Below are 16,710 nucleotides of genomic sequence, written 5' to 3'. Positions count from 1 at the left end.
CTCCTTCCTTGTACCTTTAGGAAACTGAAACTCAGGCCCAATTATAAAATGGGGAAAGTTCAGATCTTTCAATATTTTTAGAGAGTGGCATAAAAGATTAGGAGTTTAACACATTAGGAGTTTAATATGATTCTACTGAAGTAATATGTTGTTTGCTTTTACTCTTTAGGGGGGGCCCACAACCCAGCTCTCACATAAACCACTTATGGAGGCTTATTTTTAATTATGAGTGTTCAGTTTGGCCTTAGATTCCTTGTTTCTAGCCAGCTTTTCTTAACTTTAAATTATCCCATCTACCTTTTGCCTCTGGGCTTTTCCTGTTCTCTTACTTCTGTAAGTCTTACTGTTACTCCATGGCTTGCTGTGTAACTAGGTGGCTGGCCCCTGGAGTCCTCCTCCTTCTCTGACTGATACTTTTTGATCCTCTCTTTCCAGATTTCTCCTATTTATATTCTCTCTGCCTGCCAGCCTCGCCTATCCTTCCTCCCGTCTCTCTATTGGACTTTCAGCTCTTTATTAGACCATCAGGTATTTTAGACAGGCACAGTAACACAGCTTCACAGAATTAAACAAATTCAACATAAACAAAAGTAACACACCTTAAAATAATAGTCCCCAACAGTAATAGTATAGAATAATATATAAGTATACAGAAACAAGGAGAATAGGAAAGTGGTCATTGGTTCATAATGGATAAAACACTATCAGTTGAAAGCTTACTAAGTTCTGAGTTTTTCTAAGTCTTACTAAGTTCAGTTTGTTCTAGCTGTTAAGGAAAAAACTGTAAACAACACCAACAAAAATCTGTTCCCCATCGTCCTTTTACATAGCAGAACATTTAGGGTCGTGATGGCGGTAAATTTTATGTCATAAAATAGATGAAAAGAGCTAAATTGATGGTTTGGGTTAAGGTATAGTTTGAAATCCAATGTTTAAAAGCTATGCAGGGAGGTTGGAAGAGAAGGAAAGAGCAAGGGGATGTTCTATCAGGGAGAGGAGGGATCTAGAACTTATACCACAGAAAGTGCATTTGTCAGCCGGGTGTGGTAGCTCATACTTACAGTCTCTGAACTGAAGATGAGGCTAGAATTTGAGGCCAACCTGGACTAGAAAGTGAGATCCATTTTCAGAAAACAGAACAAAAACTTAATGAATTTTTTAAAGAAAATAATAGACTAGCTATCTGATAAGAACAGGATATGAGGAGGGCAGAGGCAGGGTGGGAGAGTGGCACTTTCTGTTATAAAACTATTCCTTTGAGGGTGCTATCTAAGGTGGAACTCACTCACTCATATTAGACACCTGAGCTCTGCTTGTGTGAATGAAGATTTGGAGTTTGTATCTCCACCAGCATGAACATGGATTTTGATCTCAGAACCTTTTTTTGTCCTTGAGTTTCTTACCTGGATCTCATTTTTAGGCCTTTAGAGGATTTTTTCCCCTAGAAAATGGTGTAGGATAATTGTTTCAATCTTTTTAATTGGTAAAAAGATGTGTTGTGATCTATTTTATTTATGAAAATTTAATGTTGCATGTAAGCAAAAGGGGGCAGAACATAACTGAATTTTTACTGATATATGTAGCTAGCTGGAGAGTTTCTCTCCAGCTCTCGCCAAGCCCTGCCAGTCCCGCAGCCCACTTACAAAATAAACACACAGACTCTTATATTATTTAAGCTGTTTGGCCTAATGGCTCAGGCGTCTAGCTATCTAGTTTTTATATCTTAAATCAGTCCATTTTTATTAATCTATAAGTTGCCAAGTGGCTCGTGGCTTACCAGTATCTTAACATCTTCTCACAGTGGCGGCTGGCAGCGTCTCTCTGCCCCAGCCTTCCTGTTCCACTTCTTCTCTTCTCTGCTAGTCCCACCTATACTTCCTGCCTGGCTACTGGCCCATCAGTGTTTTATTTATCAATCAATCATCCACAGCAGATATAATTGAATAATAGTCTATAAAACTGATTAACACTTCTATATTACTTATTCCATATTTCTACATCAAAGGTAAAATGTCAGTGATAAAAAGTGATGACTATAATGTATTCTATAGTATTACTTCAGTAAAATCACAAGATAAATATATATGCTAAACTCATAACCTTTTACAAGTCACTTTCTGTTGTAGAATATTTAAGGTGTGTTACATTTGTTTGTCTGTGTAACATTTGTTTAATGATGCAAAGACATGTTGCATTCTTTTTTTTTTTTTTTTGGTTTTTCGAGACAGGGTTTCTCTGTGTAGCTTTGCGCCTCTCCTGGAACTCACTTGGTAGCCCAGGCTGGCCTCGAACTCACAGAGATCCGCCTGGCTCTGCCTCCCGAGTGCTGGGATTAAAGGCGTGCGCCACCACCGCCCGGCCAACATGTTGCATTCTTTTATGTTGCATTTGTGTAACTCTGTGAAGCTGTGTTACTGTGCGTGTCTAAAACACCTGATGGTCTAATAAAGAACTGAACGTCCAATAGAGAGGCAGGAGGAAGGATAGGCAGGGCTGGCAGGCAGAAAGAATATTAATAGAAAGAGAAATCTGGGAGAAAAGGAAGAAGGAATGAGAGATCAAGGAGAGGAGGACTTCAGGGTCCAGCCACCCAACCACCCAGCTACACAGCCAGACACAGAGTTAAGAGTGAAAGTAATATATACAGAAATAAGCCAGGCGGTGGTGGCACATGCCTTTAGTCCCAGCACTCAGGAGGCAGAGGCAGGCAGATCTTTGTGAGTTCGAGGCCAGCCTGGTCTACCAAGTGAGTTCCAGGAAAGGCGCAAAACTACACAGAGAAACCCTGTCTCAAAAAAAAAAAAAAAAAAAAAAAAAGATATACAGAAATAAGAAAAGGAAAAAGCCCAGAGGCAAAGGGTAGATGGGATAATTTAAGTTAGGAAAGGTTGGCAAGGAACAAGCCAAGCTAAGGCCAGACATTTATAATTAAGAATAAGCCTTCATGTGTGATTTATTTGGGAGTTGAGCCCCCCAAAAGAATAAAGAATAATAAAACCACCAACAACATTTTGGTGTTCAATGTGGGGCTAGAGTAAAAGAAAATTCAACAACTCTCTAAGTTAGATGGCCTTTGGACTACACTAAAGCCAGATTGGTAGTTTACAGTTTATTTTCATACATGAGCTAAATATGCAAGATTAAAATTTTCATATGCCAAAACCTTTGTTAATGCCTTTTAAAGTAAAATTATATCTCTCTTAGCATCCTCCTACATCACTTTGATCTAGAGAAATTTGAATCAGTGATAATTTTAGTAGTTATTCTCTGGGCTTTTGTTTGTTTATGGCTTTTGTGGTGCTGAGGATTGAGACCAGGGCCTCACACATATTATCTAAGAGCTTACCACTGTTCCCAAGTTTCCTTTGTATTCTGCACCTTGTGGGCCTAAAGATGCACTCCTTTTATTTCACACTCAACATTTCTGACAATGAATGGTCTTGCATAGTTTTTAGCAATGCTTTTTCTTTCTTAGTGGTTCATAAAACAACAAAACTTTTATTTGATATTGTTCTGGGGTATGTAAAATATAGGACAGCTGCTGTGGGACGGTCTGTATGTCAAATCTGTTGCTCTGATTGGTCAATAAATAAAACACTGATTGGCCAGTGGCCAGGCAGGAAGTAGGTGGGACAAGGAGAGAGGAGAATTCTGGGAAGCGAAAGGCTGAGGTGGAGAGACACTGCAGCTGCCGCCATGACCAGCAGCATGTGAAGACGCCGGTAAACCACCAGCCACGTGGCAAGGTATAGATTTATAGAAATGGACTAATTTAAGCTATAAGAACAGTTAGCAAGAAGCCTGCCACGGCCATACAGTTTGTAAGCAATATAAGTCTCTGTGTTTACTTGGTCGGGTCTGAGCGGCTGTGGGACTGGCGGGTGACAGAGATTTGTCCTGACTGTGGGCAAGGCAGGAAAACTCTAGCTACAGACAGCTGTTGAGACATGCATTCTCTAGGTTCTTAGAGTCATCCTAGTTCTATAAATACTCTCTCCTGGTTCTACTTCCAACCCACACAACTCTCAGTGAGGTTTGTCAGAAATTGTAAGTGGATGGATGCTCTGTTTAGATTTTTTTTAACCTATTACATGAGATTAAACTCTTAAAGCAGGGAGGGCATGGTGGTGCCTGCCTTTAATTCTGTACTTGGGAGGCAGAGGAATGTGTATCCCTGGAATTTGTAGGCCAGCCTAGTCTACAGTGAGTTCCAAGATAGCCAGAGCTATGTAAAGAGACTGTGTCTCAGAAAAAAACCAAAACAGCAACAACTCACAAAGAAAGTATATGAGATATGAGTGTATGAGGTAACAAATCATCAACCGTATACTGAGTCATCATTTGTACAGACAACATTAGTATTATGAAAGTCCTGTTTGTAGCCCTTTATCGTAACCCCTTTTGGCCACTGAAGTGTCTTCCCTCTGACATTGTTGATAATCATTTCATGTCCTCTAAAAATTTACTTAACTTGTAAATACTATAGTTACACTTGTGTATGTGTGTGTTCAAGTGTTTTTGTATAACATTGTAAGACTCCTTAGTGTTACTATATATAGATGCCACTCATCTCCACAGCATAATGATATTTTGTTATATGATGCAACACAATTATGTATCTATTTCAGTTTCAGCAGAGCAACATCTCAATGTAGGACAAGGATGTTTAATGTTCCAATGGATTGTTATGTATATTTCCTCATATGCTTTGTACACACATTTGTTTATAAAATTGCCAGAGACAAAGGTATATTTACCTTCAACTCTAGTACATGATATGAGATATTTTTGAAAGATTTGTAATAAGTTAGACTCCCATTGCTGATGCTCCTCACCATTAGGTGTGGTATGATGAATGCAGGTCTGTGCTTTCCAGTGGCTGTTCCTAGTTACTAGTGAGATTGAGCACACATCCGTGTATTTATTGGCTCTAGGGTTTCTTTTTTGTGTGAATTGTATTCTCAGATATCCTCCCCCGTATGGTGTTGTCCATCTTTGCCTTACTGATTTATAGGAGTCGTTTATCTGGACTGGACGTGAACCCTTTGTTTGTATGTATGATATTTTCCAAAGCTATCTCTTGTTTTTTCTCTCTATCTGATGGTGTCTTTTGGTGTGTAGGAGTCTGTAATTTAAGGTGGTTTTGAAGTCTTGCATGTTCAGTTTTTGTGAATACTCTCTGAAGTCATTTAAATGAAAACTATTTTTTTCCATAGCAGTCTATTGTATTATATGGATTTTGTAGTCCTCAGTTTTTTCCTGTGTCCATGGATAAAGTTTCCAGCTAATTATGTTCAAGTAACTATGTTGTTTTCAATATCTTTTGTAGATTTTCCATTTTGAATGTTGATGCTATGTTACCTAGTAAACAAATTTGGAATTATCATATCATTTATTACTATCCTGTACACTTCTGTAGGGAGGTAATGTGCATGTTTGTGACAGGTACACATGACTGTACCAGTGTGTAGAAGCCAGAGGTCAATGTTGGATATCATTCCTCAGGTAGCATCTACCTTTTATTTTTTTGATTCAGCATCTCTCCCTGGAACTTTCTCAGTTAGGCTAGGCTAGCTGGCCAGCAAGCCGCAGGGATCTTCCCGTCTCTACTTCCTATTGCTGAAATGTGCTACAGTGCCCAGTTATTTTGTATGGTGCTGGGTATCCAAACCCTGGTCCTTATGCTCATGCATCAAATGCTAAGAATTTAACCCCAAGAGTCTTTTTTATATTTATCTGGTATATACTTTTTCAGACTTGTTTCAGTCAACAAGATTGACTTCTGCCAAATTTTTAAACTAATTTAAACATTTTTTACCTCATTACTGCTGTGCACATGATGTATGTGGAGGTATATGCATGGCACAGCACATGTGTGGAGGATACAGGACAGCTTTGTGGAGTCCTTCTTTCTTTCCACCCTTCCATGGGTCACAGAGATCAAACTCAGGTCATCAAGCTTGTGTGATTAGATCATAAGCATTCCTCTAAGATGTTTGCTTCAGAGCAACTTCTTGTTTGCTTGTTAGGTAAAGTTAGTTAAATGAGCATTATATTTGTAGTAATTGATAATCTCCAGGTATATATATAAAAAAAGAGCCTATGGAGGAAAATGCTACAACCAATATGAACACAGAGTGAATAAATCAAGATCTCAAAACAGAGAGTAGACATGGGGGCACCAAGATCAGTTGAGCCCAGGAAGCAAGGCCAGCCTGAGCTACACAGTGAAATAGTGTCCAAGCTGAGGCTGGTGACACAGGGATGTAATCCCAGCACTGAGGAGGCCAGGCCAGCCTGAACTGGACCTGAAGACCTTGTCAGGAAAGAGAGGGACAGGAGCAAGGAGAAGATGGGACAGAAAGAGAAAAGAGAGAGGGAATCCCATGTAAGGGAAGAAAGGGGGAGAGAAAAAAAAGAAAAAACAAAACAAAAACCCCTGTAACAAACAAAAATAACAGACCTCAGTCAAAAGCATGTCAAAGGTCAGTATGAATGAGCTAAAACATGACAAAGGTCAGTGTGAATGTATGAATGAACTGAAACCACGTGCTAGGAGACAAACTACCTCAAAGCATAACCAACTATATGCTGTACCTATGAAATGATTCTAAAACATATTTTTAAAGTGTTGCTTAAAAAAAATGGCAATGCTGGATGATGGTTCAGATGGTAAAATCACTTCCTATGACCTGATAGATTTCCTGGACCCTTGGTAGGATAGAACTGACTTCTGAAAGTTGTTTCTCTGACCTACACACGCACACGCACACACACACACACACACACACACACACACACACACACCACACACTGTTTTCAAGCAGCAGGATGCCTCAGCTGGTGAAGTACTTGCCAGGACAAAGCAGTGTTCTGCCCCTTTCAGGTTGCTTTCTGACGGGTGTTTGAACCTCGGTCCTCATGAATATTAAGTAAGTTCTCATCCACTGAGTTACATCCCCAGCCATGTATTATCTTTTAAACCATTTATTATATTCCATTTTATGTATTTTAACTAGTTTTAGGTACATGTGTTTTATTTTTGCATTCATGAATTGACTTTTCCTTTCTTACAGTATTGCCTTGTGAAATAAAGTTATATTGGGGATATAATGAAAAATTTTCTTTGTTATCTAAAATTTTATTAAAAGTGCAAAAAAACTTGAATGTTTGAGAAAACTTAGCCTGTAAAAACCTTTATATAACATGTTTGTGGAAATTATTTTTATTATTTCTTTTATTTATGAGATTATATGTAATTACATCATTTCTCCCTTCCCTCTCTCCCCCCAAGTCCTTCCACATACCTCTCCTTGCTCTCTTTGAAATTCATGGTCTCTTTTGTCATTGATTGTTGTTGTGTGCATATATGTATATACATACATTACACATAGCTAATGTATGGATGTTTTCAAGGCTGACCTTGTGTTATTAGATAAGCAACCAGTGTGCATTTCTCTGGGGAAGACTATTTTTCTGTGGGATTGATTATTTTTAATTACTGATTTAATATTACTCATAATCATATGAATGTTCAAGTTTTCTGTTTTCTTATTTTATGTATTGGTGTTTTGTCTGCATGTATGTCTGCGAGAGTATCGGATTCCCTGGAATTGTTACAATCAGTTGTGAGCTGCCATGTGGGTGCTGGGAATTTGAACCCAGGTCCTCTGCAAGAGCAGTCAGTACTCTGGACCACTGAGCCATCTCTCCAACCCCCCCCCCCAAGTTTTCTGTTTCTTATTGAGTCTATTTTGGCAAATTATCTCATTAACATTTAAAATTTTTTTATATAATGATCTTCGAAGAACTTTTTTTAATGTCTTTTAAAACTCTCTTACGCTGGAGATGGCCTTACTTTTGTGTTTTGCATTTTCACCATTTCAAACCTGACTCAGAGTCACCCTTGTCCTTCCCGCTTCCTTTTCACTGTGTTTTCACCTTTGTTCACCACTGTCACACAGGGTCATGGGAATTTAAATGTGGATGAGCAGTGGTTGCCTGGGGCAGGAAGAGAATCCCACAGGAAAGCCACGCCCAGCTTATCTGGAGATTCTCAGGTTCTCTGGGGATCTTTATCTTCTTTGGCTATTCTCTGTGTTGTATGTTAATGCTTCAGATTAGTAAACCTCACTTTAAGTGTAGGTATCTAGACATGGCTTTATGACCAAGAAATTAACAGGCCATGCTAACGTGCCATTTTTTAAGGCACTTAAGTCTTTATAGTAGAATTATTATAATTCTGTCTTTACTACTAAGTATTTTAGAGTTTGCTCGCCAGTGCTTACAAAACCGAAGTGTTAATTTTAAGGATCAAATTGGAATATATCATTTCACTTTCTCCTTTTCACCCTTGATCTTCCCAGTTCTGATAGCATTAGCAGTGATGAGGAAGAACTCAGGACTTTTGGAAGCAGCGACAGTGAAAGCAGCACTCCTGAGAACGTGGGGCCACCTCTCATCATGGATGAGAACAGCTGGTTCAACAAGTGTAAGAGAGTCAGACAAAAGTACCAGCTTACCCTGGAGCAGAAGGTATTGGTCAGTTGTTAAAAGTCGATTCATTTGTCTCTGTATGTCACCTTTGGACTGTCACTATTCAAAGTTCCTTTAACTAAAGAAAAGTGTGTACTCACTGCTGTTTCCCTCTATTTCTGAATCAAATCTTATTAAAAATCAAAAGAGATACGAGGTGGCAGGTTAGCGGTGCCCAGCAGGAACTCCCTACAAGACACAAAATAGCTGAGGAGGCTAGGCATGAGGGCACAAGTGTGTAGTCTCAGCATTTAGGAGAAGACAAAAGGATGAGAGTTGGAGGCTAGCCTAGGCTGCAGAGCAAGACCCTATCTTAAATAAAGCCAAGGACTGAGCAAGGGTGGCTTAATGGTAGAGCATGTACATTGCATGCACCAATCACTGGCTTCCATCCCCAGCATCACAGAGCAGCCCTTGGGGAGAAGCTACTTAAAGCTGTGACTGTAGGAAAACAGTGACGCTCAGCATCCTACACAGCACTTGGAGAAATCCATGCACTTTCATAGTGAGTCAGGTTGTTAGCATCGATGGTATAAGGACTTCAAGGTGAACGAGGAAGAGACCCAGTGAGCACAGCTGGACCAGCACTGTGCAGAGGTCCAGTGGGAACACAGTGACCCAGACTGAACAGGATGACTAGGCCCTAGAGAATTCTCTCCACTTTTCAGCATATGTTTGGGAAGCTATTTTGAAAAAGTCTTGTCTGAGCTTGCTACTCCAGGAATCAAAGTGCCTTGCACCTGTTTCCAGGAACTGGCAATAAACATGATTATGGTACTGAGTTGGAGCCTGGTCCCCTGGGAGAATTCTGTTCCAAGTGTAACCTGTCTATGACAGGGAGGGGAACTGAGTACAGTTCCTCTTTAAGACTGTCGGCTGACTCTGCTTAAGAGATAAGTAGAAACACTAGAGCCCTGGGCATTAGCAGTGACTGGCAGGGCCCATGCTGCCCAACCCTGTTGCTGTGGGATGTTCTGTATGTTAATGTGTTGCTCTGATTGATTAATAAATAAAACACTGATTGGCCAGTAGCCAGGCAGGAAGTATAGGTGGAACAAAGAGAGAGGAGAATTCTGGGAAGTGGAAGGCTGAGGCAGAGAGACGCTGCCAGCTGCTGCCATGACAAGCAAGAAGTAAGGTACCAGTAAGCCATGAGCCATGTGGCAAGGTAGATTTATAGAAATGGGTTAAGATATAAGAACTAGATAACAAGAAGCCTGCCGCGGCCGTACAGTTTGTAAGCAATATAAGTTTCTGTGTGTTTACTCCATTGGGTCTAAGCGGCTGTGGGACTGGCGGGTGAGAGAGATTTGTCCTGACCGTGGGCCAGGCAGAACCAGAAAAACTCCAGCTACACCCTGTTGTTGACTTACAACCTCATATCCTCTCACGACCCCTGAGTGGCCACCACAGATAGTGCTAGGGATCCCGATGCCCTTTAGCGTCCTCTGCACCCCCTTCACCCCATGAGGTATGCAAAGCAAGTGTTTGCAGAATAAACCTGCAGGGGCCTGTGTGCTAGCTCTAGATCTTACTCTAGAGCAGTGGTTCTCAACCTTCCCACTGCTGAGACCCTTCATACAGTTCCTCATGTGGTGCTGACCCCCAACCACAACATTGTTCTCGTTGCTACTTTGTAACTGTAATTTTGCTAGTTATGAATCATTATGTAAATATATGTGTTTTCTGGTGGTCTTTGTTGACCCCTGTGAAAGGGTCATTCATCCCCCCAAAGGGGTTGTGACCCACAGGTTGAGAACCACTGCTCTAGAGCAAAGGCACTAAAAGGTATTTCAAATGCTGGTGCCACCTGTCAGGAACAAGTAGATGAGGAAAGGAATGAAAAGGACCTGCATTTGCTCTCCTGGAGGCGCACATGACTAAGACATGTGGAAGAAACTGATCACAGAGGGTGTGTATCTGCTTTAGTAGGGGAAATTTTCATTTTTATTTTAAAATTTTAATTTTTTATTTATTTGTGTGTGTGTGAGTGTGTGTATGCATGCACACACATGAATGTAACTGTCACAAAATACATGTGGAGGTCAGGGGACAGCGTTGGGGAGTAGGTCTCCTCCTTGTCCCATGGATTTCAGGGTTGACATAAGTGACTAGGCTTGAACAGCAAGCACTTTCCCTTGCTGATCCATCCCTCTGGCCTGTCTTATCTGACTTGCTTGTATTTATTCTTTTGTTGTTGCTGTTTGTTTTCCTGTTTCTGTGTGGTTCTGAGGAGCAAGCCTAACATTTTGAGCACATTTGCTTGACTCTGTTGCTAAGCTATGTATTCCCAGCCCACACATTAATATTCCCATGACCCTGTGTTGATTGAACCTTGGTACATACTTAAAGAACAGAGGATACCTAGCCACTGGTAGGCATGGCTGAGCTAAGATCCATTCCCATAGCAACAGCAGAGAGTAAGGTTGTAGACACTGTAGCTGAAAGACCTCTACATAGGCTTTCTCCAGACCCTGTGTCAGATTGTCCCTTGCAAACAGATCTGAAAAAGTAGGCACAATGAATTTGTTCCATAAATCAGATACTCTGTCTATATCACACCACAGCAAGCCCACTCTTCTGAGACCTACAGAAAAAGTAGGTCCTTCAGACTCCAAGTTAGCATACATTGTATAAAAGCCCCATTACCAAGCAAAGGAGCTACAGGGAAGCAGTACACCATAAAATAAACCTACATCCAACGTCATGTTACCTAGAGAAACTGCTTACTATGAAGACCCCTCATAAAAGCTGTGACAAAATGCCTCATTTGAGAGAAATAATTTAAAGGGAAAAATAAAATGTTTTATTTGGTTTCCAGGTTCAGAGTTTTCAGTCCATATCTGGCTTAGTCCATTGCTTCCAGGATGGTGTAAAACAGAACATCATTATTTCACGAGCCTGTAGTAGATAAAGCTGCTCCCCTTATGGTGGTAAGGAAACCGAAAGAGTTAAAAGCGACAAGGACAATGTGTAGCTCCAGAAACATGCATCTGCCCTCTTTTCTCAACTAGGCCCTACCTCCTTCAGTTCCCAATGGCTTGCAGTAATCTATTAAGCTAAGTGGATTAACTCATTGATGAGGTTTGAGTCCTCATAATCCAAAATTCTCTGAGCAGGACTATATTGGGGGCCATGTCTTCAATGAATGAGCCTTTGGAAGACATTCTATACTAAAACTATAATAAAAGTAGAAAAATACTCATCTCAACAGATGCTTATGCACAAAATTCAACATACAATCAGGAGACATTAGTGCAAAGGGGCATGATCACTTAAAAAGTTCATAATTCTCTTGTAATTGATTCCAAAGATATCAAAATGAATATACCAACAGATATGCCAAATAATTAAAAAAGAATGCTTTTTAAGAGTACTTAATAACAGTCATAGTTTGACATGAATTTAATCCCAGTGCTCAGGAGACTGAGGCAGGAACATCACTATGGGTTTGAGACCACCCCGGGCTACATAGTAAGACTCTTGTCTCAAAAAAGAATAGCTATTCTGAAAAGAACCAAACAGATTTCTGGGGAATGAAAACCTTAAAAAGAATCTTTAAAATGAAGTTGGAAGCTCCACTCCTAGAGTGGATCAAGCAAAAGATAGGATATCCAGGCTTAACACACCCATGTATGTATGTGTATATATATATATGTATATGTATATATGTGTATATGGATATATGGATGTATGTGTATATGGATGTATATGTGTGTGTATATATGTGTATATGTATGTATGTATGTGTTTATATATGTATGTATGTATTAAGATGTGAGATTTCTAGGACATCATTAGAAGATTAAAGGTCAGTAGGTCAGTAGGTAAATGATAGATATGTATATAGACTGACTTAACATATGTATATGCTTATTAGACATAGAAAAGAGGCTCAAAATATAGAAAACCTTTTTTACTGAAATAGTAAAAAAATTCTCAAATCTTGGGAAATATATGGCCATCCAGATACAGGAGGTATTTATGACCCCAAATAGACATGACAACAGAATCACCTCTTCATGACATAGCTGAACTGTTGAAAGTATAGAACAACAACAAAAATGAGTATTAAAAGGTGAAGAAGCCTCAACTCGAATTTCAAGGCAAACCTGTCAGAATAGCAGCAACTTTCCCAGCAGGAATTCGCAGAACCAGGGGGCGTGGAATAGTCTGTCTGACATATGGGGTGTGGAATAGTCTGTCTGACATGTGGGGTGTGGAATAGTCTGTCTGACATGTGGGGTGTGGAATAGTCTGTCTGACATGTGGGGTGTGGAATAGTCTGTCTGACATGTGGGGTACGGAATAGTCTGTCTGACGTGTGGAGTACGAATAGTCTGTCTGACATGTGGGACATGGAATAGTCTGTCTGATGTGTGGGGTGTGGAATAGTCTGTCTGGCATGTGGGGTGTGGAATAGTCTGTCTGATGTGTGGGGTGTGGAATAGTCTGTCTGACATGTGGGGTGTGGAATAGTCTGTCTGACATGTGGGACGTGGAATAGTCTGTCTGACATGTGGGGTGTGGAATAGTCTGTCTGACATGTGGGACGTGGAATAGTCTGACGTGTGGGGTGTGGAATATTCTGTCTGACATGTGGGGTGTGGAATAGTCTGTCTGATATGTGGGACGTGGAATAGTCTGTCTGATATGTGGGACGTGGAATAGTCTGTCTGACATGTGGGGTACGGAATAGTCTGTCTGACGTGTGGGGTACGGAATAGTCTTTCTGACATGGATCAGAAAGTACCTACGAACTTAATCATTGTGCCTCTCAAAGTTAACCTTCAGAGAATTACAGACTTTCCAGTAGTGTAAGCTAAGACAATTCCTGACCACTGGACTAGCACTCGAGTAGATAATTAAGGACGCTGGTATGCAGCTCAGATGGCAGACTACTTGCCCAGTGTACACAAAGTAAGAGAAGATGGAAGACAGTGGAGAAATGATCAAAGTGTGATATATGCATGTATAGAAACATCCCCGTGAAACCCATCAGTTGAAACAATACTTATTAATAACTAACATAAAAATAAAAGATAAGTTTTAGGAAAGGCTTCTGTTAAACTTCTCTTAATTTTGTTATAAAATGAAACTTTAAAAAAAATTATATTTTTATATATTTGAGATGTTAATTCCTGTGAGCAACTTTATGAAGTTATTTTTGAAATTCAGTGATAGCTTTAGCACATAGATGTCTACTTTTAAAATTTGACTATTTTAGCAGTTCTTGTGTCCTTAGGACTGAACTGGGCAAAGTAGATAAAAAAAGAAATAAAAAGTAAAATAAAGAAACATGACTGCTCCTAGGTATGGTAGAGGATATGGTTTATTGTAGATAAAAGGGAGACATAGTCAGAGGCAGGGACATCTGGGCGAGTTCAGAGCGGACATGTCTAGACTGAGCTGTACATGTGGGATGAAGTGGGGAGAGATGGGAACAAGGTGCAGCAGCCAGGAGACCCCAAAAGTACAAAGAGAGCGGATAACAAGCGTGGTTGGATTATATAGGGAAGAGCAGCTGTGGTGGTATTCTAATTGTACTGAAATGTGATTTTGATTGTATGTTAATAAATAAAGTTGCCCGGGGGTCAGAGCTATTAGAGCCATAGACAGAGTGTGGCGGTGGTGACACACGCCTTTAATCCCATAGATCTCTGTGTGTTCAGGGATACAGCCAGCATTGGAGACATATGCCTTTAAGACCTAGGGGGCTGTACATTCAGACAGTGACGAGGCAGTCATGTGTTTGGGTTTACAACCAATGAGAAGGCAGAACAACATACTATAAAAAAAACAAACAGACAGGAAGTAGCCCTCTTTCGGGAAGCTGGGACACCGTAGGCGGAAGGGTGAGATTTTAGCTCTGAGCTCTGACCTCTCGGCTTTCTCTTTTACATTGTTTCTGTGTTTCTTATTTAATAAGATTGTTGATTACATCAACAAGCAGCCCAACGCCCTGGGCTGGAGAGTTGGGTAGTGGTACAGGAGGCCTGTGACAGAGAGTGACGGAGGGATGCAGGGAGAACCTGGCTGCCAGAGTCTGCTCTGGCATGTGAAATAGGTACCTCAGCCATTTGTGCCTGGTTTGAAACCTAACAGTAGACAGACTCTATAATAGAAAAACTCAGCCTCAACTCAAGTCCATTGAGTTTGTAACCTTCACTTTTAAACCACATTATGTTTTACTTATTTCATTCTTCATATATAACATATGTATGGAAAGCCAGGAGAATTTGCAAGAGAAATATTAGAACAATTAAAAATACAATCAGGAAAATGTTTACAAATACAAATAGATTTCCTTTTCTTAATTTTTAAAAATTTATCTATTTTTATTTACTGGTTCTTTCTTGTATACATATTTTTGTTTAACTTATTTTTTACATCCCTACCGGTTTTTCCTCCCTCCTTTCTTCTCAGCTCCTCTCTCCCACCTCCCCTCTGCCCACCCACCCTCCCCCATCCACTCCTCCTCCATTTCTATTCAGAAAAGGGCAGGCCTCCCATGGATATCAACAAAACATGGCATCTCAAGTTGCCATAAGGCTAAGCACCTCCCCTAATATAAAGGCAGGGACAAGGCAACCCAGGATGAGGAATTGGGTCCCAAAAGCCCACAGAAGAGTCAGAGACAGACCCTGCTCCCACTGTTAGGAGTCCCACAGGAAGACCAAACTACACTACTGTAACATATGTGCAGAAGGCCTAGGTCAGTCGCACGCAGGCTCCCTGGTTGTCAGTTCAGTCTCTGTGAGACCCTGCGAGGCCAGGTAGGTTGATTCTGTGGTTTGTTATGGTGACCTTGACCCTCTGGCTCCTACAGTCCTTCCTTCCCCTCTTCCATAGGATTCCCCGAGCTCTGCCTCATGGTCGGCTGTTTCCATCAGTTGCTGCATGACGCCTCTCTGATGTCAACTGGGAGAGGCACCAATCCCAGCACATCTCATAGTCTGGACAGATCAGAGGTTGAAGGTTATGTGACTGGATTGGTCTCCCGGTCCCTCCACTGGAAGTCTGCCTGGTCACCGGTGAAGGCCAGTTCAGGCTACATATCCACTATTGCTAAGTGGGTCATCTTAGCTGGGGTCATCCTTGTGGATTCCTGGGAGTTTCCCTTGCACTAGGTTTCTACCTGGCCCCAAATGCCCCCCTTTTTCTAGTGTCCTTCAGTACTTTCCCCCTCATCCCCTGTTGCCTTTTTAAAAAATAGTTGCTGCCTTTTAAGCCACAGCTATCCAAATCAGCAACTGCAACTGTTGCTATCAGCAGCAGTAGGGCTGCAAGAGTTGCAGCCTGGGGAAACTCTGTTCCCTCAGGCACCCACTCTTTTAAAGCTACAAAGGAAACTTAACTGAATCTCTGTCATTTAAAGAACTCAAGGTTCAAATGGTAAAGTGGAATTCTGCTGCTCAAGAGAGGCTGAATAGCAAGTAGCTCACCTCCTCTCCTTGCTTGCACCCTCCAAAAAGCCCTCATGCTTCCCCTTGCCCCTCCTTATAAACCCTCCTCCACCTGGCTCCTCCCTACCACTTCCTGTCAGCTAGTTGCTGACTCAGCCTTCTGACCCGAGGTGAATTTTATTTACTCAAACATATCTTTGCATCATTAAACAAATGTTTCAGAGCATAAACAAAAGCAACATACCATAAAATAATATTCTACAACATTCCCCCTTCTTGTCTAAACAAAAAACAAAAAGTTTTAACTTTAACATAAGACTGTACACAATAAGAACAACTATCAAGTAAAGATTACATTCACAATGTAATGAATTCCAGTTCATTTGTATCTGGCAAATTAAAAGAAAATACTCCATAATCTATTCTATCTTATTGAATCTAAAGTTTTATACCTAACTTACTCTCTATCATAACTAAGGAAAACTGCAACTATAACTATCTAGTCTTTAACTCCATCAAAGACCCCAGAAGGATGATATTATTGGAGTAAACAAAAAGTGCATTGCAGACAACTTCCAGAACTCTAGAAATGATATCTGACTGCCTGACAGTCACCCAAACTTCCTACTGAAACCTTAAATTCATCTTCAGTCTACAGGCCTACAGTATCTGGCAGACTTTTCAATGAATCAGGAAATTAGAAGGACTGTTTTGCCTTGTATTGGCAAAGTTTGTCAGTCACTTTCCTCCTTGTCTTGCAAAATATCTG

General features: G+C 40.7%; 1 protein-coding gene across 2 annotated transcripts in view; it reads left to right on the top strand.

Moving 5' to 3' along the window:
* The window catches only part of Rundc3b (RUN domain containing 3B), a 153,625-nt gene that overhangs the window by 92,029 nt on the left and 44,886 nt on the right, over positions 1 to 16,710 (top strand). For both annotated transcript variants that reach the window (XM_028862216.2, XM_028862224.2), the window contains exon 7: positions 8,367 to 8,535. In XM_028862216.2, the coding sequence (XP_028718049.1) occupies positions 8,367 to 8,535 (169 nt within the window). The remainder of the gene's footprint in view (positions 1 to 8,366; positions 8,536 to 16,710) is intronic.

Source organism: Peromyscus leucopus, chromosome 3, assembly GCF_004664715.2.
Source record: "Peromyscus leucopus breed LL Stock chromosome 3, UCI_PerLeu_2.1, whole genome shotgun sequence".
Classification (NCBI taxonomy): Eukaryota; Metazoa; Chordata; class Mammalia; order Rodentia; family Cricetidae; genus Peromyscus; species Peromyscus leucopus.
The sequence above is the reverse complement of the archived record's forward strand: the minus strand, read 5'-3'. Positions and strand labels throughout refer to the sequence as shown.